This window comes from Halichoerus grypus, chromosome 11 (genome assembly GCF_964656455.1).
Source record: "Halichoerus grypus chromosome 11, mHalGry1.hap1.1, whole genome shotgun sequence".
Classification (NCBI taxonomy): domain Eukaryota; kingdom Metazoa; phylum Chordata; class Mammalia; order Carnivora; family Phocidae; genus Halichoerus; species Halichoerus grypus.
Window position 1 is genome coordinate 38,957,727 of NC_135722.1, and position 25,091 is coordinate 38,982,817.

At 48.6% G+C, this 25,091-nt stretch overlaps 1 protein-coding gene across 6 annotated transcripts in view; it reads left to right on the forward strand.

Annotated features, from left to right (window-relative positions):
- SERGEF (secretion regulating guanine nucleotide exchange factor) overlaps positions 1-25,091 on the forward strand; it is a 216,845-nt gene that overhangs the window by 30,532 nt on the left and 161,222 nt on the right. For all 6 annotated transcript variants that reach the window (XR_013442405.1, XR_013442406.1, XM_078058329.1 and 3 more), the window contains one exon: positions 17,573-17,739. Coding sequence is in view for 4 of the 6 variants with exons in the window: in XM_078058329.1 (XP_077914455.1) it covers positions 17,573-17,739 (167 nt within the window). In the remaining 2 variants the exon portion in view is untranslated. The remainder of the gene's footprint in view (positions 1-17,572; positions 17,740-25,091) is intronic.

Here is a 25,091-nt window from a genome sequence, read left to right on the forward strand (position 1 = left end):
TGGGATCTTGACCTGAGCCAAAGGCAGACGCTTAACTGACTGAGCCACCCAGGTGTCCCGGGAAGGTCACATTTTAATGGGTGGAGAGTTTGGGACTTCGTTCTGTTGTTTTCTTTTTGTCCTCTGGCAAGACACAAAACTCCCTGGTCCCTTTCTTACCCCCCTGGGCAATAGGAGGGGTGGACATAGTGATCTCTAGGGACCGTTCCAGCTCTGAAATTCTATCCTATATTAAAATAAAACTGGGCTAAGGAAATAATTACAGAAGTATTAGAAGATTAAGTATAATGCCATTCATCGCAGCCTAATTTATAAAGACAACAAATGCGTGGATACAAGAGGGTTGTAGGGGTCGTTATTAAAATAAATTATGATACAACCATATGTTAGAATATATAGTTGTTAAATAGGCTTTTTTAGAAGGATATTTAATGACAGGAATATGCTCATGATATGGTAAGTGAAAAGAGTGGGTTATAATAAATTACTACACTGTAACTTCCAACTTTTTTTTTTTTTAGATTTTATTTGAGAGAGAGAGAGATAGAGAGAGAGCACAAGTGGGGAGGAGAGGGAGAAGCAGGCTCCCCACAGAGCAGGGAGCCCGATGCGGGACTCGATCCCAGGACCTCGATCACGACCTGAGCCGAAGGCAGCCGCTTAACTGACTGAGCCACCCAGGCGCCCCTTTTCTTTTAAAAGGATACTTGAATAGGAAAGACCAGAAGGAAATGTACCAGAATTTTATCTCTGATTGGTGGAATTATGTGAGGCTTTTATTTTCTATTATATTTTTATGCTGAGTAATTTGTAGTCTGATTATATCCCCCATAAATGTTAAGGTTAATGAATAAAATTTCTTGCCCCTCCGTGCAGGGAACTAGCCCCTTCACCTCCCCTTCCGGGGTATGCGTCCTTGCACGTCGCTTCCACGGGCTTCACTTGGGAGGTCTCACGGAAGAGAGGCAAGAGACTGTAGAAGGAGGCGGGAATGCGGAGATCTATTTTTGGCTTAGTCATGAGTCAGCTTTGTGACCTCAGACAAGTCCCTTCTGAACATCCCTGAGCCTTGGTTTCCTCATCGGAAGATGGGAGTTGGAGGTCACAAGAGGTTCTTTGAGCTCCAAGATCTACTTGCTCCTAAAGATGGAATTTCTCCACTGTTGTGTCACTGGCTCAGGGCCTCGTTGGTTCCTGGTGTCCTTGCTTTCTTTCCTGCTCCTCTGCAGTGGGTGCAAGCCGACTGTTCCTGTTCAGAGTTCAGGGTGGGATCGAATGGAGTTTGTTGATAGGGCTTAGAACTGAGAGGGTGTAGTGACAGCATTACACCACTAGAGGGAAGCATTGTTCCATTGCTTCCCCTTTCCCACTGTCCCTATCTGCTCTGCAGGTGAAGAATAGCCTTGATTTGCCCTGATTAGGTTTCAAATTCTAGAATTTTAGAATTAAAAGGACTTTGAGGATTATCTAGTAGAACTCCCATTATGCTGCAGATGTGAGATAATAGAGGCCAGAAAAGGCAAGTGACCTATTTAAAGCCACACAGTATATTTTCTTAGGGTCTGCACTAGAGGGTTTAGGAGAAGGCTGCAGTCAAGAGCCAAGAGTGTGGCCAGTTGAGTCCACAAAACATGGACAGTTCCCATGATTGTGCAGGAATCTGAGAGAGCTGCCTGGATGCATCTTTACGGAGCTGCTTGGGCCAGGTGCTGAGAGGCCTGGAGATAGAGAAGAAAAGACTTAACTCCACCCCGAGGAGCTCGTGTCTGGTGGAAGAAGCACATGCAGACACATGGTCCTACCCCAGCGTGTCTTCCTCGTCCTCTGGTGGTGTGCCCAGCCTGGGATCTGCGCTGGGTGCTGACTTGGAGGCTGGCTTATGGAAGGCCTAGCAGGTGTCCCCGTGGCTGATGCCCTCCAAGGTTAGCAGATAGATACCCCGGGCACCTCCAGTTTGTTATTTCCAGTGCATTTCTTCAAGCAGTGCTCACATGTTCCCATGTCCTGTCTTACCCTTTCTTGAAGTTTGCAAGGAATCCTGACACTTTGTTTCCCACCTTCGAAAGGCTTTGTTTCCTTGGTCCTGGGCTGACGTTATTTTTGGTTTGCAGGGTGCCCACCAGCCCTAAGCATTGTGGTAAAGTGGAACTGTGGGCTAGTCTGGGAGCCAGGCAGCTGTGTGACCTTGGGCAGTTCCTTCCTCTCCTTGGGCAGGGAGGTCAGTCTCTCAGCTGCAGTCGTGTTGTTTCTGCTGGAGAGATGAACTTCTGGCGTTATTTTTGGGTTTTATGTTTGGCAATAAATACCCATTGATCTGTGGTCCATGGAAGTGTGGTGTGTGTCCAGCTGAAGCAGAAGCAAGATTCATGCTTTGCAGCTGGATCCTTCGAGTACAGGGCTTGCTGGGGGGCCTGGCCAAAGCCAAGTGCGGCTGGACCCAGAGGGCCACCAGATGGCAGCAGTGGGCAAGCAGCTAGCCTTGGGGTGGGATGAATAGGGCCAGCATCCAGAGTCAGAATTAGCAAGGTCAGAGCTGAAAGGACCCCTAGAGGTCATCCAGGCCCTCTTTTTATGGATGGGAGAACTCAGGCCCAAAGAAGGAAGAGGTTACCTAAGGTCTTGCTGTGAGTTAATACCTGATTGTCTCCTTGCTTGTGAGAAGAACTGAGATCGTTTTGGCCTCTAGCTGGCTGTTCCCCAGGAGAGTCAGGAGGCAAGGGCCTGGGCCCTGGCCCAGTGAGCCAGAGGTGGGAGGGGAAGAGGACAGCAGTTAAGTGTCCCGCCTTGATCCTGGTTTCTTTGAGCATCTGGTCCTTGTACCTGCGGTAAGGGCAATGCCCGGTATCTTTTCTGCTCCTGCTTGTCTGCGCAGCTCTCCTCTGGGCCAGGGCCCTCTCGTCAGGCTGGGCCATGATGTGATCTTCCTCAAGGATCATCTCACAGCCCCCATACCCAACAGATGGGTAGGCCCAGGGCCTTACGCTGCAATAAGACACGAGTTAACACAGTTGGTTGAACAAAAAAAAAAATTGTCTTAATTTCCAAGGGTGTCAGTGTAGGGCAGGGAACCAATCTTTGTCAAGCACGTACCATGTACTAGGTGCTCTGCCAGGTGCTGCCACTTACATACTCCTCCTAACTCTGTGAGGTGGGCTTCCTTTCCCTTGCATTCCAAGTGAGGAGATTAAGGCTCAGAGAGGCAGAGTGGCTTGTCCAACGTAACACAGCCAGTTAAGCAAAGCAGACCCTTGAACCAGGCACTGTTTGATGTCAGAGGTCACACTCATTTTATTGCATCACGCTCCCTCCTCTCAAAGTGACCGTGCTGCAAATGTGGCCGGCGACTCTCGGGCTGCAGAGCAGAGAGGAACACATGACTCTTCTCTCTTCCCGGGAGTAGGGGAGTTATGGTGGGCGGGCTGCTGGGGAGGAGGCCTTAGGAGCAGCAAAGGGGGGGGTGGTCACGGGCAGGTTTGGGCGGTGGCCGAGGGGACACTGAGTACCTTTGCTCTCTGTACCTGTGCTCCAGCCCTTCCCTGTGCCAGGAGTGCGCGTCCGTGGTCCCCATGAAGCTGTTGCCACACTCGCGCGCCTTCTGCCCATGGTCACCTCCCAGAGAGGCCCTCCCTGGCCACCCCCACCCTCTCAGCACGCTCCTCTCCCTGCCCGGCTTTATTTTTCATGATAGCAGCTCTCACGGCCTGGAACCAGGGTATCTCTGTTTACTTATCACCATCCTCCTCAGCAAATGTGAGCCCTGCCAGGTACGGGGCTTGTTCTGTGTTACTCGCCTCTGCATCTCCCCAGGCACAGAGGAGAGGCTCGGAGTGGGGATTGCACGGAATGGCTGCAGCTTTTGGACGCGGAAGCTGGGCCATTTCAGGGGCCTGTGCTCAGGAGACGCGGCCTGCGGCCCTGCCCTCTTGCTGAGGCTTCCCGGAGGGGCCCAGGGCGGAGAGCCTCGGCTCCCCAGGGCCGGCAGCGATGCCTGCCGCCGCACGGTGTTCGGGCCGGCTTTGCCCCTGCGTGGCTGAGAGGCCTTGCCTCCGGTCCGCCGTTTCCGCGTCTGTCCACAGCGGGTGGGGACACCAGCCATGCTGCGAGCTCACCAGATGGTTCTGGGAAGGGCTCAGAGGTCCCAGGCAGAGGGCTCAGTTTCCATTCAAAGAATCCTTCTCCTCTTTCCGGGTGGGGATTGATTTGTTCCAGGAGCTCTCTAAAAGTGAGCATTAAGTGACTGGCCTGTAATTTCGCCATCATTTTTAGGTTCTTGACAGATGGCACTGTGCTTGCCCTTTCTCAGGGGACCTTGCCTGTCTCACAGGAGCTCTCAATAATCAGAGTGACAGCCAGTGCCTTAAAGTGCTCTCGGATGTGTGCCAAGATGAAAGTGGCCCATTTTGAGGAATCTTGGGTCAGCTTTTTCCTAATCCGAGAGTGACTTTTTACTTTAGGAGGAAGCCTCATGTGGCCAAAAGAGCCTGAAGAGCCTGAAGAGCCAGGTTCAAGCTCTGTTTGGCTGCTTTTTGGCTGTGTGATCTTAGGCAAGTCATTTAACCTCTCTGGGCCTGAATTTCCTCATCTGTTAAATGAGCATCCTAATCTCTGATTTGTCTGCCTCACAGGGATAGATTGTCATTTGCTCATTCACACATTCCTTCTTCACTCCTTCACTCTGTTATTCGACAAATATTTGAATAGGCAGAGGTGAGGGAAGGGCACTCCAAGTGGAAGGAATACTGGAAACAAAGGTGTAGAAGTGGGAGGTGCCCCTTGGCATAGTTTGCTTAGCTAGGGGCCAGAGAGAAGCAGAAGGGACTGGAATCATTCAGGTGTGATAGGCATGGGTCCTTATTCAGGCCTTATGTGTGAGCCATGGAAGGAGCAGCTGAAGGTTTCTGTGTATGGGGGGAGGTTGGTGGTGACAAATAGGAACGATGAAGGAAAGGCCATGCTTTAGGGTGGCTCTTGCCTCACGCTGGCCTTCTGCTTCAGGCCTCATGTCCGTGGCTGATTTTTAGGTACTTTGGCCCCATCACCCCATGAGCTTGGTGACCAGTGGAATGCACAAGATTGGTAGGGACTGGAGTTATCTGGCTCATTGGTCTGCCTTCTGGGGAGCTGTCTCGGGCCACATGGAAGGTCACTTAGGAAGGCATCACGTTGCCTTCAATACACATTTCTCAACGGCCTAAAAATGAGCAGCTTGGGGGCTTCTCCCACACCTGCCCGAGGAGATGGCGGTGTGTGGGGAAGGGCTGCTCACCTTTACCAAAGACACATTGTGTGCCAGGCATTTGCCAGGGCTTTACAGAGTCATCTGTTTGCACAGAGTTGGCTGAGGAAGGCTCACTCCCGTTTCACATGGGAGGGACCTAAAGGGAGGCTAAGAGAGAGGTGGGTGCCCCCTCCCTCGTGACTGAGCGGTACTCTGCTCAGCGTGGGGGGGGGGGGCGGGCAGCAGCAGCACCACCAGGTCAGCTGGAGGTTTTGGTGAAAGCAGTTTGTGGGCTGGGAATTGCTGTGTGCCTGGGCAGGGAGTCACAGTAGTACCGCCTCCCAGTGAAATTATTCGAGATTTGCTTGGGTCCTTCCTGCTTGGGCTGACAGAAGGTTCCAGCCTTTGGTTTCTCCTCTCCTCCTTTCCTCCAGCCAGCCCCAGAGTCAGTGGCTCCACTCACCCCTTCTCCCTTTTAAGCCCACAAATCTGAAGGGCTGCTTTTTTTTTTTTTTTTTTTTTAAAGAAAATTAACCCTGTAGTACAACATTAACATCAAAGTGAGCTTACTTTTTTTTTTTTTTTGTCATTTTGGTGAAAACAGTAATAAGTCACAGAATGTTAATGCTGGAAGGGACCATCTTCTCCTTATTTGAAATGTAGGAAAACAAGCCTGGGGAGACAGTTACACAGCTAATGGATGCAGAGCCAAGATTGGAACCCAGTGGGACCCTCGCCCGGGACCTCTTCACTGCCCCACATCACCCCTCTTAAGAGAGACTTCAAGTGCTTTGTCGCCTTTATGGAGGAAGCATCCAGCTTAATAAATTTCATTACACCAGCCCCTTTATGTAACAGGGCTGTTTCCGGGTCCTGGCAGATGGTCCATAGTAACAGTGCTTTGCTGATTTGGTTGGAGCTGATCCTATGAAATGAAAAATCCTGTGTAGCAGATGCCTTTCCCAGTCCCTGGCCGTGGAAAAGTCGGAAGGCATGGTAGTTTTGGTTCCTTCCTGTCTCGGTGTGACTGGAGGTGAATACCACCAGAGTCCGCTTTTCCCAGGAGGTCACACTGGTGACTTAGAGTTTCTTGGCGGGTGGAGTGCTGGTAAAGGGTGTTTCTTCTGGTGCCTGAGGGACAGATGGGAGCAGGGAGCAGAGTGGGAGGGAAATGAGCAGATGTGAAAGAGAAGGAAGGACAGGCTGTCCCACCATGGATCTGGCCTGGCGGACCTTCACACTTAGGAGGCCATGCACTTCCAGACGAGCAACTTGAGTATAACTGCAGTGTTTGTCACACACATCAGCCTTGACCATGGACTTGGATCTCAAGTCTCCCCTAGCCCCTTCCATTGAAACTGTTGGGTCTCCAGGTCTCCAGGTGCTTGATCAGAATGGGTTCTCCTCAGTGGCCTCGTCTGGTGATGCTCGTTACTGACACCGCTTGATGCAAGTGGCAAATCCCCAAGCCATTGTCTGTGAAGTGGGCGTCACTTCCAAGGGCCTCTCCTGACCTTGTCCTGCTGCTCAGTTCTTGCCCTTGAAGGGTCCTCACATGTGTGGGTGGGAGGGTGCTTCCCTATTCTCGAGTGCAGCTCTGTTAGGACACCTGTCATGAAGAGCCCGGGAGAGTTTCCCGGCAGTGGGGTTGGAGGAAATTTGAGAGGCACCAGGCTGTGTTATGTCCAGGACCTTCTCGCTGGTCGAGCATGTGCTGGCCTCCCAGGATAGGCTCCCTCCCCTCCTTGCTCCTGCCCCTGGTGAATTATATGTGCCTGCTGAAAGAGTAGGGGCAACCTTTGTCTCCCCTGTTTGAAGATGTTAATCTCTCATGAACTCAAAGCCAGTTTCTCTTTGGAGTCCAAGTAGTGTTTCTGAGGGGTTATGGTATCTCCTGGGGTTTCTGAGCTGGAGCCCTAGCTTCTTCCATAACAGCTTTAACACCGCGGTGAGCTTTGTGGGCTTCAAGTCCCAGTTTATGGTTTGTCTCTGGTCCTGCTCCTGCAGGCCCTCGGGGTGGCCTGCAGGGGGAGCTGTGTTCCCAAAGCCAGGGGCTGGGATTTCACTGGCCTGAAGCGTTCCTCTCTGCAGGCTGGCGTGCTTGGGAACTGCGGCTTTCCTCTCAGGTCTCCTTCCCAGCTCCAGCCTCCAGCTTGGGCATTGTGAGTCAGCAGCAGCAGAAAACGCGGCCTCACCAACAGCTGGGTGCAGCGCCTGGCCTTTTTTTTCCCTTCTTTTTTGGTAACTTCATAGAGATGGAAGCTGCTGCTGACCTTTTGGAATGGACAGTGACTGAAGGTGGAGTGCAGGGCTAGGGTGGCAGCTCTAGGTAGGGAGAGGAGGAACCCCGAGGAGATGGGATAGGGATGTGTGTCTTTCTGTCCCCCAGCCCTTGGGCCTCCTAGGAAGTCATCCCAGGGAGAAAGGCAGGGAGGGGCTGTGCGGGCCTCACCTGTCTCTCTTCTTCTCTGCCAAGGAGCCCAGAAAGCTTTAGCTGATGCAGCTAGCAGTGGGAGCTATGAGGGGTTGACTGGTACTTCTCTCAGAAACTGTGGACAGGATGGAGTAGAAGTCAGGGTGGCCTGGGTTCTAGTCTTGCTTTGCTTCTAACTCGGTATTTACCCTTGGGTAAGTCACTTTCCTTACTGGGCCTTACTTTTCCCAGCCAGAAGCGGATGAATGGTTGAGTTAGAGTGCTCTGAGGTCCCTTCCTGGTGTGAGTGAGTCTGTCACAAATGTAAAGAATTTTGAGCCTTGTTCCCATGACCATCTTGAACATCTGAAGCTTGTAGCTACTTCTCCAGATGAACAGTGCTCACGGCATGAGGACATAGGTATGACTCCTACCCTCTTAGAACTTACAGGCTGTCTTCTTTCCTCGCCCCACGAGGCAGTACAGAGTCTGCTGGGAAGCAGGAAAGTGGGATTCTGGTTCTGGTTCCGCCAAAACACATTGTGTGTCCTTGGGCAAATCACTCCTCTCCTTCAGCCTCCTTCTCATTTTCTGTAAAGTCAAGGGATTAGACTTGCTTCTTGGCTTTACCTCCCCGCCCCCCCCTCCCCTGCCCCCACCTCCACTTGAGCCTCCTACCAGCTCTTCTGCAGGGTGTGATTCTTAGCTGCAGAAGCCCTGGGGTATAGTTTCCTTTCTCGCTGGGAGGGAGAGAAGCAAGATTATTTTTTTAATTACGCAGCTAAGATTAGGCAGCAATCTGCATTTTAATATGTTATTAATAAGAGTCTAAAAGTGTGTGAAGAAACTCTGGAGTTTGAATGTGACATGAGCTGGGAAACATCTGCAGAGCCCCCAGCCTCCCCCAGAGAGTTTTGTCCCGGAGGAGCAGGGAACCCAGGCATCCAGCCAGAGCAGCCCCCTGAGAGCAGGGCCTCACGGCCCAGCCTCTCCTGATGGTTCTTTGCAATCTGGCTTTAGACAAAAGAGTGATGGGTCTTGATATTACTAACACCTCTGTTGGAATTTGCAGAGTCTTTTCATGTTTGTCTCCCTTACTTTTCATCACAGTCGAGAGGTAGTTAGAGCAAGTTTCATTGCTCCCTCAGTTGGCTGAGTTCTCTTAAAGATTCTTCCTTTAAGCAAGGTAGTGTGTAACAGAGGAAAAGCCCCAGATGGGAAGTTGGGAGCTGGGTGCTGGTCCTGGTCCTCCACTGCCCTCCCTAACTCTGCCTTGTCCCCTTTCCCTACTGTATGTTCTCTATAGCACTTAGAGTCATTTGCCAGGGCATATGTTTTATATGGTTTTTGGTCAATTGCCTGTTTGCCCCCCCCCCCCGCCCCCAACCCCGCTTGAATATAAGCTCCACGAAGGAAGAGAGTTCTGTAGCCCCTAGTACCTGGGACAGCACCGGGCATATAGAAAGTGGGCAATAATGTTGTGTTAAATATTGTGAATACCTGGCTCTGCTTATAAGTAGTCAAGTTATTTTCTTCAGTTTTGTCTTCTCTTTGGGGGAGTTGGATGGGATGGTGTCTGATGTCCTTGGTGGCATACAAAAATCTATGGTAAGAGCGATGCCTAGACCTCTTTTTTTTCAATGAACATCGAGCACTTGCTCTGGGCCAGGCCCTGTGCTAGGTGCTGGGAGGAATGCAGAGAGAATAAGAAAGGATCCTTGCTCTTCACCTCTTAGTGGGTGTGATGGTTAACTTTATGTGTCACCTTGACTGGGCCATGAGGTGCCCAGATATTTGGTAAACATTATTTTGAGTATTTCTGTGAGGGTGTTTTTGGGTGAGATGAACATTTATATCATGGACTGAGTACAGTTGGCCCTCCCTAATATGAGTGGGCCTCTTCCAATCAATTGAAGGCAGATCCTTCCCCGAGTAAGGGAATTCTCCTGCCTAAGGGCCTTGTGGGACATTAGCTCTTCCTGCTTGACAGCCTTTGAGCTCAGATGTTGGCTCTGCAGATTTTGGACTTGCCAGCTTCCATAATCATGTGAGCCAATTCCTTATACATCTCTCTCTATATATCCTCTTAGTTCTGTTTCTCTGGAGAATGTTGACTAATACAGAGGGTGACATAAGACCTGTCATCAAATAATCTTGCATTTGGTGGCATAGAATAGTTGTTGGAACAGAGGTACCAGCCTCATGCCAGTGGCCCCTAAAGGAAGGGATGTTGGAACAGGAGGATGATGGGGTGCTTTAGGGAGGGAACGGCATTCGAGCCGGGCCCCGAAGGGGGAGGAGTTCTGTAGGTAGAAGGAGCAAAGCCCACCAGCATATGGGTTGACCAGCATGGCGGGCTGGAGCCCAGCATGACCCTACAGCCTGGGGGGGGCGGGGAGTGAGGTATGCCCTTGACAAAGGAGCAGCCATCCAGCATGGAGAGAACAGAGGGACTGTGTGGAAGGCCAAGGAGCTACTTAAACGAGGACCCAGTTTGGGAGAAGAAGCCGTTCCTCCCTGCTCTTGTGTGGGAAGCCCCAGCCCTGCATCGTATAGAAAGTCCTGTAGCTGGTCTGGGGCCTCCTCAGGGTGCAGTCGGACTTGACTTCTATTACCAGTGCTCCCGATTTGACAGCTAATAGAGTCAGTGATGAAAAAATGGAGCAGCTGCATGGAATGCCTGGCGTGTTGTGGGATTCTGATCTTTGCCATGTAGGCCAAGGATGAAGCTCACTCAGTCACTCAGCAGCCAGGCTCTTCGTGTCCCTGTGACTCTGAACAACCTCCAGAAGTCCTTGGGAATGTTCCCCTCGGAAGAGGCAGTGTGACCCAGTGAAAAGCAGTATGTCCTCTGCAGGGCGCTGACTGGGGGCCCCAGCGCTGGTGCCAGGCTGCCGGATTCCGTCCAAGGTCTGCCACTGACAGCCGCAGGAGCCCGAGCTGGAGACCTAACCTCTCCTGTGCTGTAATTCCCCACCTGTAATTTGAGGATTATAATAATGCCTACTCATGAGGTGTTTCTGTGGACTAAACGGGACAATCCAGGGAGAGGTTAGCATAAAAGAAGTGCCCTCAGAATATTAGCTACTGTTACTATTATCATCGTAGCTTTGCAGCATACGAGCTGTGTGATCTTGAGCAAGTCATTCAACTTCTGTGATCTGTTTCTTTATCTGTAAGAGGGGGTTCACACCAATCATTCAGGGCTGATTAAAATAGATAACTTAATGGCAGTGCCTAAAGTAGAGTTTTATCCAGAGTCAGCTCTCCGTAGAAGTCTCCCCTATCCCTTACATTTTGTTCATTCTCGCTCCTTTTCAGTTGGTCAGCCCGTGTTTGGAAATTTTATTCCTGCATTAACTTCAAAAATTCCAAACCTTTTTATTGGAGATATTGGCCATGATACAACTTTGGAGACTAAGGAAATTTTACTAAGAAATAACAGGATATACAGTCAATCCCGATCTTCATTTAAATTGTTAACTATATGAGTGGTCCTTTTTTTTTTTTAAGGATTTTATTTATTTATTTGAGAGAGAGAGCGAGAGAGCACAAGCAGGCTCCCTGCTGAGCAGGGAGCCCAACATGGGGCTCGATCCCAGGACCCTGGAATCATGACCTGAGCTGAAGGCAGACGCTTAACTGACTGAGCCTCCCAGGCGCCCCATGAGTGGTCTTTGATATTAAAGTTGACATTTTATTTTAGAACACTGGTCAGACTAAATCTTCCAAGGATGCCAGTAAATTTGGATGGTACACCACTCATTTTGACAGTGAAGATTTTTAGACATCATCATTGAAGTGTAGATCAGGAATGTCTCAGAGACCATCTAACCCAGTCCTCTTATTTTATGGTTGGGAAGAGTAGACCCCTGGAGGAGAATGGACCTGCTCAAGATCACATAGCCTGAAAGAAACCAGGAGTAGAATCCAGGTCTTCTGAGTCTTAGGTTAAAGCTTGCTCTCGCTTCCCCACTGCTCTCTTCTCTTTCCCTAGCTTCCATTTGTTGGTCCTCTGTTGTGCCAGATACAATGCTCAAATCTTATAAAAATCCAAAATTCCAAGATGGAGCCTTCAATGCGCTTCCACTTCTTTCGTTGTCCATAGAGACATTGACCCTAAGACATTGGTAGGTGGGCGTTGGCTGAGAAGATCTGACAAATTGGTAGACACTGTGAGTGGACACTGGAAATCCTTGCTAAGGCTGTGGAGGTGAGCCGGGAGAATGGGAGTACTCGTAGCTAACGTTTACTATGTTGCATACTTTCTGCAAAAGTGTCCTTACAATAACCCTACAAGTAGATGTTATTATTCCTGTTTTATAAATGTTGAGTAATTTGCTCAAGATTATGGAACCAATGAATGATAAAATTCAGTAGTTAATTTCATTTGTTTATTCTGGCAACAAATATTCATTGAGTACTAGCTTTGTGCTGGGCATTATTCTAGGGTGCAGGGATGAACAAAACCAGACAATCCCTGAAGTCCTAGGACTCACTCTCTGGAGGGGAGGCAGACACCTAATGAGTGTACAAACTGAGAGAAGCGCCCCAAGATGAGGAACGTGGTTCTCCACGATTATTGCACAGAGGAACCTGGTCTGGACCGAGGGCTCACAGAGTTGAAGAGGCAGTAGGAGTTGACTAGGTGAAGGAGGCTGGGGTCGTGGAGACAGCCAGGGACAGAGGGGAGTGGCGTAGCCACCCTGTGGAAGAGAGGCAGGGCACACTCATGCACACTCACAGCCTGGTGTGACTGCTTCCGCCCCCTGTGCCCTGAGCTCTCTCCCTTCCTGCTCTTGCGCTCCTCCTTCCGTGGGAAGATTAAGCTGGGGGATGCCAGTTCATTCTGCATTTGACCAGTCCTTGGTTGTTGTCATCACCTGTCCATGTGGCAAAACAAAGGATGAGTTACAGAAATCAGGTTCTTAGGCTTCACGGACTTAGAATTAATAACCTGAGAGTAACTGGTGTTTGTCAGCAGATGAAGTATAAATGTCACAAACTGCTAGCTAGAGAGGGGCTCACTTGTTACTTGCGTGTGCTCTAGGAGGCTTCCTAGCCTGAAATATGCTAGGGGACAGACTGAGGGGCTATATGGCCTTTTCTCTGCCTTGACCAGGGGTGTGCTTTTTATAACATCTACCTCTGTTTGCTGACTCCCTCTGATACCTTCAATGACACTCTGTTCCCTTTTGGGACATTCTCTTAAGAAAGTGTGAATGTTCTTTATATTACACTCCATCTTCCTCTCACCTTCAGGACCCCTTTCCCTGGAACGGGGTAGAAATTCCCTTTCCCTAAAGAGCTTAGATATTGCTGGAGTGACTTCTTACCTGCCTTTACCCCCATTCCAGACAGCCCTCCAATGGATGCTGAAGGAAGCTGGCCCCTTGAACATTCACCAGCCCCCCAGCCTCCTGACCTCCTCTGCCCCTGGCCAGGACTTTGCATGGAATTATCTTTCTCCTCGCTTACTTCCTCTTTTTTTTTTTTTTTAAATAAAAGATTGTATTTATTTATTTGAGAGAGAGAGCAAGAGAGAGCATGCAGGTGGGTGGGGGGAGGTGAGGGGCAGAAGGAGCGGCGGGGAGCAGACTCCTTGCCGAGCAGGGAGCTCATGGGGCTCGATCCCAGGACCCAGGATCATGACCTGAGCCGAAGGCAGACACTTAACCGACTGAGCCACCCAGGCGCCCCACTTCCTCTTTACTTATATTTGACTATTTGATAAGATGTTTGCAAAAGGCCTCAGAAGAGTTAAATCATTTAGTAATGAAATAACACTTCATGATTCCCATTGACAGGGACCACAGATCTGGCTATTTCTTTTAATGGCACCACCACCTTCCCACCAACCTTGAAATCCTGAAATCTCAGAGTGGTGTTCATCTCCTCCTGTTCCCTTTCTCTGACATCTGATGGGGTGCCAAGCCTTGCAAATTCTTAACTTGTTTTCCCCCTGGGACTTCAACCTTAGGTTCAGCCCCAATCCGTCTTAGGCTTGTGTAATTGTAGTGACTTTCTTCTTTCCCTTTCGCTTACTGCTGCTGTGCCTTTGGATAAGTGCCTAGTGCCTTGTGCATCAAATGGGGCTGGGAAGAGTGATACACAGGATACCATATAGAGAATGCTTAGACCAGTACATAGTACACAGTAGGTGCAACACAAGTGTTAGCTACAAATATTCGTATTACTGGTCCCTCCACCTTTGCCAGATGCTCCATTCCCAAACACTCCTCTGACCAGGCCCCACCCCTGCTCCCCGTCTGCGGTCTCCCCATGGTCTAGTTAGCAGCAGTTCCTAAAGTGAGCATGTGAGATGAATTGCCAGGGTGTGGGAAGAACAAAGTATGATTTCTTTTATGTATTTTTATTTCATTCTTTTAAATTTTCTCCTTTGAGTATATTTTACACCGTATATTTTTAAAGAAGGATATACTTATAATTGATATATGTATATAATATAAGTGTATATTTTAATAAATAGATGAACGTATATGTACATGTGTATACAGGTATATATGTGTGTATACATATATACGGTATGTCAAAAAATATTTTACTAACAGGGGAGTACAAGCCAGCAAGTTTGGACTGGTCTGGAAGGTGGGATCCAGACCCTGAGCCTGGCATTTCCCTGTGGTGACCCCAGCCCGCAGTCCTGACTCTCCTTGCAGTCCCTCTTCCTCGTGACCCTCACTCTCTCTCCACCTGCCCCACCTTGTGCCTTTTGGTTCTGTCATTGTTCGTCCCCTCTCCCCACTCCTAGAATATTCTCCCTCATTCTCCCATTTTCTTTTCCTATCTAGAAGTTCACTTTCAATGTCACTTGTTCCATCAAGCCTGCCAGGACAATTCTGGCCTGAAATCCTCCAAGTTCTTTAGGCATTCTTTGTCAGTGCTACTTACTTGGCCCCTGTTGCGTTCTGTGTTGTGTTGGGATCTTTTGCCGCCTATACTTAACGTCTTGGCTCCATAGTGATTTTATGTCAATTCGCACATGGGCATGCCTTGAAATGATATTTTATTTGCTGACTTTATTTTGTGCTGTTGGTCCTTTTTCTCATTTATCTGAAGACACATATCTATACTTTTTGGATGACATTAAGGTATGTATCTTTTGTCACAGTAATATATAATTCTTGACTATAAGGAAAAAATTCATTTGTTACATTCGTGCTCTGAATCTCCTTGGATTTGAAAGCATCCTTCTGCTTGAGACATATTTTTGTCTACAGTGCATTAGTGAACATTTTTTGTATGTGGATTCATTGTTTTCTTTTTACTCCAGGTGTGTGGATTCATTGTTTTCTTTTTACTCCAGGTGACCTAAAATCATCATCCTTGTGTTAAATGTCTTTATTTCAGCACTTATAGTCCTGAGTTGTGCAAGGCGTCCTGGGAAGAGTGGGTACGCAGAACCTACCCATTTGATCTGAACTTTCCCCCTCCTCAAACACTGTAAGAATTGACAGCAGCTGGGTAGTCAGTGGAGCTACCAATGGTCTTGGAGTCAGAAAACACAGGTTTTAATCTTGATTCTACCACCTGCTGATTGTTTGGTCTTGACCAAGTCATTTAACCTCATCTGTGAAATAAGTTTAGTAATCTCTACTATGTAGAACTATTTTGAGGATTAATTGAGATAGTGGCTTGGAATGTGCTGGGCACCTAGGAAATGGTCATTAAGTGTCTGTTTAAAAGAAAAGGAAAAATAAGAATCTCCTTTGTCTTCTGTGAGCCTTCTGATGCAGGGTCTATTTTTGGGAGAAACAGATAGCTTCAGAGAATGCACCTACCTGACTGAGCAAACTTAAGCTGGAGAGTGAAGGCTGGACATCCAGTCAGCCTGGTTTTTGGGCTTGTCTCTAATAGAATGTCTGTGGCCTCCTCAGGGAACATGAGAATTAATTAGTTAATCTCTGTAAAGTGCTTTGAAGGTGAAAAGTGCTATGTAAGTAGAATGGTTGAATTGCTATTGGAGATGCAATAATGGCGGCACCAGATCCTGGCAGTCTTGCTTGCCTTGGACATCAATAATCAATAGGAGAGAAGATTCTAAGATGTCTTACTTGATAAGGAAGGATTCATTGTGGGATTTGTGATAACATAGTTCTTTGATAGTCCTGCAGATAGCAACTTGCCAGTTCTTTCCAGCAGAAGAATGTAGGGTAAGTTAAGAAGTAACAGTCTCATCCTCTAGCTTCTTTGGACTCTCCTTTCTAGGGTAGTCTGGTTATATATCCTACCGAGCTCAAGTAGAGGGACAGTTTGCTAGTCTTGGATGCTTTGTGGGTCCTGGGCACATGGACTTTTTTGTGGGTCCTACAGAAGTGAGGGAAGAGTGTTGAGTGTTGAGTGTTGGTTCTCATTGATGCAGACCCTGTGTGAATAACCAACACAGAATGGTACCATGGGCTAGAAGAAGGAGATGTGGCTTAGCTGTGTGACCCTGGGCTGGTCACTTCCCTGAACCTTAACTTTTCACCTGTTAAATGGGAACATAGTAGTTGATGAGTATAGTAATAAAGGTGGCCCACAGGAGGGTGCGTTTGATCCTTTCTGTGAGGGATTCAGGGGTCAGAAAAGGTTTCACAGAGCTGGTGGTACGTGAGCTGGACTCTACAGGTAGAGCCGTGGTTTATCAGATGACTAATGTAAGGAAGGGGCATCCACGGCAACAGGAACAACACATGTGAGGCCATGAAATAGCACATCTGAGTGGACCCACTCCCAGTTCCTGTCGCATACTTGATACCCCACGGGCTACACAGACTTTCTTCCCTCTATGAGGAAGCTCAGAACTTCTTGTGGACTCCTTGGTATTGACGTGGTGTCTGTGAGCAGATTGATTCTCTGAACTGCATCCCTTCAGTATGCCGACATTTCCCCCATGAGTCTGTGGTTGTATTGTAGCTGACGCTGCAAACCGTATGTTGAATATGGGGCCAGATGAAGCTTTGATACTAAACACAGTAGTATCATAGTAGTAGATTTGTCTAGTATTTAATATGCATTGCTTGGTGTTTTGTCTCTTAAGCGAAGTTTTTCTTTGTTAAAATAAACATGTATAAAGAATTTATACAGCGCACATGGTTATGCATATTTATTGCAGAGAATCTGTTAATAATCTATGCCTCATCGGATTTTGCATTTCTGTTGAAATAACAAATGTGGCACTTGGTACAACTGAACGAGTTTGGTGAATTTTTTCTTGTCTGGGAGAAGAAAGGCATTTCTCTTTTTCCAAACTCCCATTTTCTTCAATCATCTTCTGCACTGGCCAGCTTCCCAGGTGGTGCGTCTGGGGGACTGAGGCTTTCCTGGCTGTAAATGATTTTGTCTTTTTTCCCTTCTCTCACTCCCTTCCTTCCAGCTCACGTAGACACTTGCCTTGGGACTATGAGAATTGCTTCTTTGGGTAAGAGCATGGAGTCTGAAGGTCTTCTTATGTGGAGAGAAAACACATGAAACTGGCCATTAATTGTGCTAGGAGGAAGGTGCTAAGAGATTGTGGCACGGGGCAAGGCAGGAGCCTCAGGGACTTCAAGGTGGCTGATGGCCTGAGAACAGACGTCTGGGCAAAGCGCAAGGAGGGGTGGGGAGGCCATAAGGTGTGGTCAGAGAGTTCCCTGTCACCTTGTCCCTGTCTGTTAAAATACAGGCGCACAGGCTTTGGAATCTGCCTCCGCTGGAATCCAGCTCTGGCGCTCAATGTTGTTTGAGCTCGGTCATGCCATTTCTCCCCTCCAAACCTCAGGCCCCATGTCTGTGAAAGTGTGAATGGTTGTGCTCTCCCTATAGGAAGAAAGGATGGCTCCTGGTACGTGGTAGCTGATACTAAAATAAATGTTCACACTTCCTCTTATAATTCATTGCCTGCCCATGAGAACAGAGCTGTGGAATGTAACCTTAATTCAACTAATGTTTGTTTTTAGAAACTGGCAAGGTGTTTACCTGGGGCCGAGCGGACTATGGTCAACTAGGGAGGAAGTTGGAGTCTCGTGAAGACTGGAAACTACAAAATCAGGATCCATCACACCCCTGCTCAGGACCTCTGAAGAGCACGCCTTCCTTTCTGCCTTGCTTAACAGGAGCAGTTGAGGTAGGAAGTGACTTTCCATAGAGGTGATGCATCTCTTTTCCTTGTCTTGCTTTGAAGCGTTGACTGCGGGCCTACTGTGTGCTTCTAGTGGAGAACATTGGGGTGGGTTCCACGCAGGACTCTGAAGGGGTCCTTGCCTCAAGTTGCTTGGGGTTCAATATGGTAGAAAAGGAAGATACCCGGATAACTGTACTGCAAGGCAGACTGGGTGTAGCTCCTTTAGGGAGTTTGCAAGTACGCCGGGTCTGCTTCAAAGAGTGAGAGATGGATTCAGGCTCTGGGGATTGGGTTAGGCCGGTGTCATGGAGGACATGGCTTTGGGCTGTGCCTTGGAGGATGGGACGGACTTGAGCAAGCAGCTGTAAGAGAGAAGAGGACTTTCAGGTAGGCACAATAGCTGGAACAGGGTTACGGGGGTAGGGAAGTGAAGAAAGTGTTTGGGGATCCATGGTAGTTCAGTTTGGCTAGAGCATGGGGTGTCTGTGGGGGCGAATATGAGGTAGTATCAGAAAGACAGATTGGAACCTGATCAAGGGTGCCTTTATACTGAGCTAAGTATTCTGCACTTCTGTTTGTATTTCCCAGCGTGGAAAATATTGTAGTTCAGTTCCTTATTCAAGCCCCTTTAATTCCCTGAAATGTCTTGAATTTCTACATTTAAGGCAGGAGTCTTAATTTCTCCAGGGTGTGTGTTTCTGTTACTAAATTTTACTTTACTGCTGTCCTTAAAAAAAAGAAAAGGCAAGGTTTTTTTGAGAAGAATGAGGAAGGCCACGTAGGAAATGTGCCTCTGAACCCAAGTTGGCTTAATGAAGGAATTCAGTCTTCATTCAGAGTCTGTCAGAAAAATTAATAAGCTAGCGAGACTTCTGTAATTAGCATCAGACTAATTACAACCCTCTTCATACCTAGAGGGCTTCCCTTCCCCTGGGGCCTGCCTGGCCTTCTCCTTCCGGGTATGTAGGACGGTTCTCAATTTCTGCTTCACATCCCAGACCTGCTCCTCCTGGGCCTTTCCTTAGTGCTGGGGTTTAAGTCTGTCTGTCTTTCTCGCTCTCTCTTTATTTAATTGAAAAGACACTCATTAAACAAAACCACAAAGGCAATTTAGACATGGTAATAATAATAATAATAATAATATCCCTAATCTTAACCACCCTCACAACTGCATTCCTTTTTTCATATACACATGTACCTCCTTTACAAATTTGTAGTGATAGCATTGATGATGTTTTGTATTCAGTCTTCATTTATTTGATCACAAATGCTTTGCTTTATTTCTTCCTGATCTCTAAGGTCATTTAAAGTGGGCCATATAACATATGAGTCAAAGGTTCTGGGATTTTCCAAACCGTTTTTTGAATGTTGGACATTTATCTCATTTCCTCTTTTTTGTCACTATGGTGGACTCTGCAGTGAATACCCTTTTGAACTGTTTCTTTAAGATACAGTCTTGGGGATGAAATTGCAGGGGCAAAGGCCATGAATATCTTCATGACTTTGGCTGTATTTCTCTAGATTCTGTTTGAAAGGAGCTGACTCCCCCAGCAGCGAATGAGGGAATGCACTATTTTAGCTCGTATTGTCTGCTTAGCCAGGGAAGGTGCTGAGAGCTTGGTACCGAGTGCTTTAGACCCTTTGCTCTTCTTTGTCTTTCTCAGAACATTTAAGACTTTGTGGTTCGGTAGCATAGCAGAGGCCCAGAGGCTTCATGGATTTTTCAGAGTCTCTGGTTTCATTGGCAGGATGAGGACCATAATGCCTACCGCAGAGTGTCATCAATGAGGACTACACATAGGGTTCTTGGCATGCGGCAGGCACTCAGGAACTGTTGGGCCCTTTCTCGTCTTTGCCTTTTAACACCATGTGGTGACCATCATGTGTATAGTACTGTGACAGATATGGCCAGTGCACACATATAGCCTAAGAGGCTGACATTGAGGTGACTTGTTTAGCTTCTTGGTGGGGCTATCTGAGGAGTTGGCTTGAGCCCTGAGCCTTGGGGCAGCTTCATATTAGTGTTCCCTCCATCTCTGCTCCAATCTCTGGGGTGCTGGTGTGTCTGCTTGCCAGTCTCCCTGCAGGTTCAGACCCCAGGCTGTCTCCTTTTGGTAAATTTGGTCTGGGAGTTATCCCCGCTGTCGATGTTCAGGTCTGACCTGTCAGGCATCTATTTTCCTGAGGCCCAGAGCCAGGCCAGTGGGCAGCTCTAAGCTGCTAGGAGTGGATTCACCTTGGAAAAGATAAAAAGCCCTACTAAACTAGGTGTTGCCCTGGGAGGGGCTTGGCCAGGGGGGTCCAGGGACACCTGGGGAGCAGGAACAGCCTTGAACTAAGCTAATGATTCCTGACCTTCAAGGAATTGAGTGTGGCCCATAGCTGACCAGTTGCCTTCTTATATGTCCAAGGGATAAGCAGAGTGAGGAGCAAGATGTCTGGGGTCCAGAGTGACAGCCACACAGAAGGGAGAAGCACAGGTGGTATAACCATCCCTTTTTATGAACAAAAGAAAGCAAATAAACACACCGTGACTTGGCGGTATATCATACTAAAAACTTTACGTGTGTTATTTCATCTTCACAATAAAACTGGGTGCAAGTGTTATAATCACTGCTTTTATGAGTAAGGAGACTCAGGCTCAGGATGGGTAAGTCACTGGCCCCAGATCACACAGTAGGCAAACAGTGGGGCTGGGACTTGAACTTGAAGTATTTGAAGCTCACATACTTTCCTTATAGATGAAGTAAAGTTGCATCTGTCCTTTTGCATATGTATCCTCACTTGGATAAAAGTTCTGGGAGTTTGGAATGCAGAGTCTCTGATCTCCTGAGAGTTTCAATTCTTTCTTCTGAGCCATGTCTCATTACCAGCCTGAGAAAGACTTTGAGACTGTAGCCCTGGCAGGCCTTTCTTTAATATTCTTACTGCGGTGAAGACCGTGTGTTTCATGTTCTATCAGCTTGGCCTTAGATACTCGGCCCCTCTAGCCACTCTTGGAAAATTCCAGGGGTAGCAGAGTAATGGGGATTAATCCCCCCATGTACATATCTGGACAGAGTGTGTGTGAACCACAACTTCCCTGGCCCCAGGTGGGGATGCCACCTGCGTAATTCCCCTGGAACCTTGGCTCTAAACTCTGCCCAAAGGTGGAAGCATGCATTTCACAGTGGGGCAGAAGTGCTTGTGCTCACTTAGTGGGTATGTTGGGGCTCCCCAGGATTCTGAAGCAGCTAGGGCGGGGCACCCAGTATGTGCATGGGACCATCAGAAGACCAGCTCGACCGAAGGCAAACAGCCTCTGAGGGGATGAGGATTGGGAGTCAGGAGACCTGGCTTCTAGCTTTGCTTCTGCCTGGATTGAGTGAATTTGGGCAAGCCCCTTTTCCTCCTGTACCCTTAGTTCCCCCAGAAGTAGGTGGGGGATGTTAGACCAGGTGTTTCTTGATGTTTCTTACAGGTCTAAGAGACCCTTCCATATCTGATTCTTATTTTATGGAAATGATCACTACCTAAAGTTATAATGATTCCTGGCCCTGGAGTCCCTCAGGGTCATAGTCAAGATCACTTGACCCCTAGCTGCTGGCTCAACTATGGCAGACCTGGGCGTTTTAACTAATCCAGAGATTCCAGGCTTCAGTACCACTCGAGCCTTGCTCTGCCTCTTTGCCTTGGCTCTGTTCTCTGCCCTTGTTCCTTGTCCCCAAGGGCCTTCTGTTCCAGTTTAGGTCATTGGGATTTAGTGTGATGCTGCTGCCTGGTCCCCCCAGGACTTGCAGTTCAGCTTTGATTGCTGTCCCGGTGGCTGTGACCTTATTGCCAGGGGCAGGCTGACCTCCGTGACAGTACTTCCTGGGTTCCCCACCTGCCGCCCCTTCTGTGGGCTCTGTGTGTGCTCTTCCACCTTTCCTGCTTTCCTGAGTTTACCTCCTCCTTGGCTTTGGGATCTTGCCTATTCCATAGTCAACCCAGTAAATATTGGTTGACACCTGACACGTGCCTGTATTGACCACACAGTGGGGGTGGAGTGTGTGTGTGGATACAAAGGTAAAGAATTCATGTCTGGTCCTCAAAGAATTCCAGGTTTGTAGATAAATCCTTACTGGACAGAGTGAATGTGCTACGAGAGGTGTGTATGAAAGGCCAAGGGAACAGGGAAGATAGAGTGATTTACGCTGAAGACACCCATGAACAGAAATGTTGTTTGAACTGGGTTCTTAAAAACGAGGAGGAGTGTAGCAAAGGGAGAAGGACATTCCAGCAGAGGGGACAACATGAATGGAAGCTGTGCTCTAGCTCCTGGGCCGCTCGGGATGCCTGCCCGCTCCAGGGGGCCAGCCTCGTTTTGCCGTCTCGCTGCCTGTCCGGCCTGTCCCGTCCCTGCCATCCATCCTTCTGACAGGATTACTGTCTGAAGGAAAATAACTTCCATGTCCCTTATCTCATTTGTGCCCAGCATGATGCTGTGAAATAGGCCAGACTGGGAATGATCATCCTCCTTTTACAGTTGAGGAAACTGAGGCCCAGAGAGGCTAGCTAGGAATTAGGAGAAGGCCCAAGACAAACAGCCTGATTCCCAGGGTTTCTGAGGGCCTTGCTCTGGGCTCCCTCTGCAGCCATGGGCCTGAGTCATGTTCCTGGTTTAAAGTCTTCCCACGTTTGGTTGAGGAGCGCCGAATCCCAGTCAGGGAGCTCAGTGCACATATGCACGCGTGTGCGCGCACACACACACACACACACACGCAGCCCTTGGAGCAGGAGCAGGAAACGTGGAATAAACAAGAGTTGAACAAAGGATTGGGTACTTGTTAAGCCCCAAAGCCATCAACCCTGACTTTGCTGCAGGACTGAAAGTGTTTGTTAGAGGACCTACCTGTGCACTGGGTCTGGGTGAGATCTGTCAGAATGAGTGGGAAAGAAGCTATTTTTAGTCTGCAGAGTCACTCACTCGGCTGTGCTAGCTGAGGTTTGAGCCAGTCCCCTACGCTTTCCACAGGGTTATTTCAGAAGGAGAAATACCACTCGAATGCTGTGTAAAACCCATTAACGAACCTGGAAGTTTCCAGGGCGTCTTTGTCCTGCAGCTCCCTCGGAAGGCTGCCCTTCCTGAATGACCTTCCTCCTTTTCTATATTTAATGCATTTCTAATTTAAGTTTGTGTCAACACTGTGGGACTTCGGTGCCCTAAATAACACAGAAATCCACCACCAGCAACCAGCTGAGTCCGGAGGTCTCTGACAGAATTGAACACAACCCGAAAAAGCATCCCCAAGTAGCTCTCTGGTAAGTAATCTCTAGCGTCATTGCTGTTCTTAGAGGAGCATGCGGTCTCTGGGCCCGTGCAGCTCCCCGCGGCCCAGACCTTCCAGGTGCAGCAGGCTTTAGAGGCCTCCCCAAATAGGGGAGCAGTGTTCACGCAAAGACGGTTTCGTTGGGAGGAGAGAATAGCCGGCACATCTGCGTGCAGCTGCTGACCTGACAGGAGGAGGCAGCACGCAAACGCGGACTGGATTTGTCCATAGGAACACTCAGAAGAGAGAAGCGAGCCCCCCATCAGGGCCGTCTTGTTTGAAAGGGATGGTGAAAGACAGGACACAGCAAGCACTTCTTTACTATCTGCTGTTCTCGTATTTATTTATATTTACCAGCTCTTCGCACGAAAATACCGGATCCGGGAGCGCAAGGGCCTTGTCTCTCTCCTTCAAAGCTGTGTTCCCAGGGCCTAGAATAGCTCCCAGCACCTCGTGGGTGCTCAGTGGATGTTTGCTGACTGAATAAATGAAAACAGAATGAAAGAAAGGGTTTCAGAGTTGCAGGACCCTCTTCAGGGCCTCTGCGCTCGCCCCCGACGGTCTGCGCTTCCCAGGCCCCGGGCCAGGGCAGGAAGAGGCATTTGCATGTTTTCAGGCATTTGGGCCTCATGTGTCCTGCGGGGCCAGAGAACAGAGTGTCTGACCCCGTAATATACTCAAACAACCCAGAAGTTTCTTACAGAATCTGTTGAGGATGAGGCTTATCGTCCTTTAGGGCTTCACAATTTACCAAGCGCTGCCACGCATGAGCATCTTCGGTTGTCCATCTTTCATCCAGCAGATGCTTACGTATGCCTGTCTGTCCGGGCACTACATCAGGCGAATGGGGGAAGCAGGGAAGGGTGGAAGAGTTCCCATCCTAGGAGCTTGTGGGCTAGTGGCAGGGCTAAGATCAGTTCATTACAGGACAAGCTGAATGTGACAAAGGCTGTAAGAGAGAGTCTGACAATGATCCCATCCCTCCGCCTGTCCTTGGGGACCTTTTCTTTCTTGCATTTTCAGCCCCTCTGGTTCTGTTGGATCCTGCAGGGTTGGGGTGGGGGGTGGTTGGGGTGGGAGGTGGTGACTGGAAAGGCTTCCTAAATTGGAAGCTTTGACATTAAATTATTTCTCGAGGGAGCTAATGCAAAATAACAGGGGAATCTTGGCAAGAACTTGCATTAGGAAGAAAGCAGAGAAGAGCAGCCAGATAGAGACTGTGTATCGACAAGAGAGGGAGAAAGCAAGCCAGGAACTGCAGTGTTCTCAGAATCGAAGGAAATTTCAACAAGGAGGTCAGGGAGGTCGGAGGCTGAGAAAAGACGGCTGGGAGGTTGTGATGACACCTCTGAGAGGCTCGAGCTGGGACATAGGGAAGGAGGGGATGGTGAGAAATGCAGGCTGCAGGTGTGAACAACCCTGCCAGAGATTCAGTGGCCAAAGGAGGATGAGAGAACAAGTTCAGCAGCTGGGAGGAGAGCTCGGTTCGAGTTAGTTTTGTGAGCATGGGGAAACTGGAGTGCGTGAGAAAGCCCAAGGAAAGGATGAGCGATAGAGTGAGTGAGAGAGCGAGCGAGTGAGCAAGCACGAGCTGTTAGCAAAGATGCAGGAGGCAGGGGGCATAGCTGGAGCAAGGCCCCCCGGGGAGATGAGAGACACTTGGAATCTCTGTGAACGGATGAGTTCTAAAAAGATGCAAGTACACTTTCTCTTAGCACAGCAGTTAGGAAAAAAAAGGGACATGTGAAGATGGAATTTTTGAGGTGGAGAAGAGAAATGCTTTCATTGAAGTGTGTATATCTTTTGTCGTTGTGTTATATCTTAGTTTTATTTATTTATTCAATAAATGTTTACTGCATCCCAGTGCGGGCCGTGCACAGCGCAAGGTGCCAAGAATTCACAGAACAAAGACAAAGTTGCTGCCCAGTAGCTGTCACACGGTATTTATTAATGCTACAATAATTATTAATATGTCCATCTCTAAACCAAGCACTGAGTTCTTTGAGCACAGACACTCTTATTTATCTGTGTGTAATGAGGGCCCAGCTTAGTCCACAGCAAGGA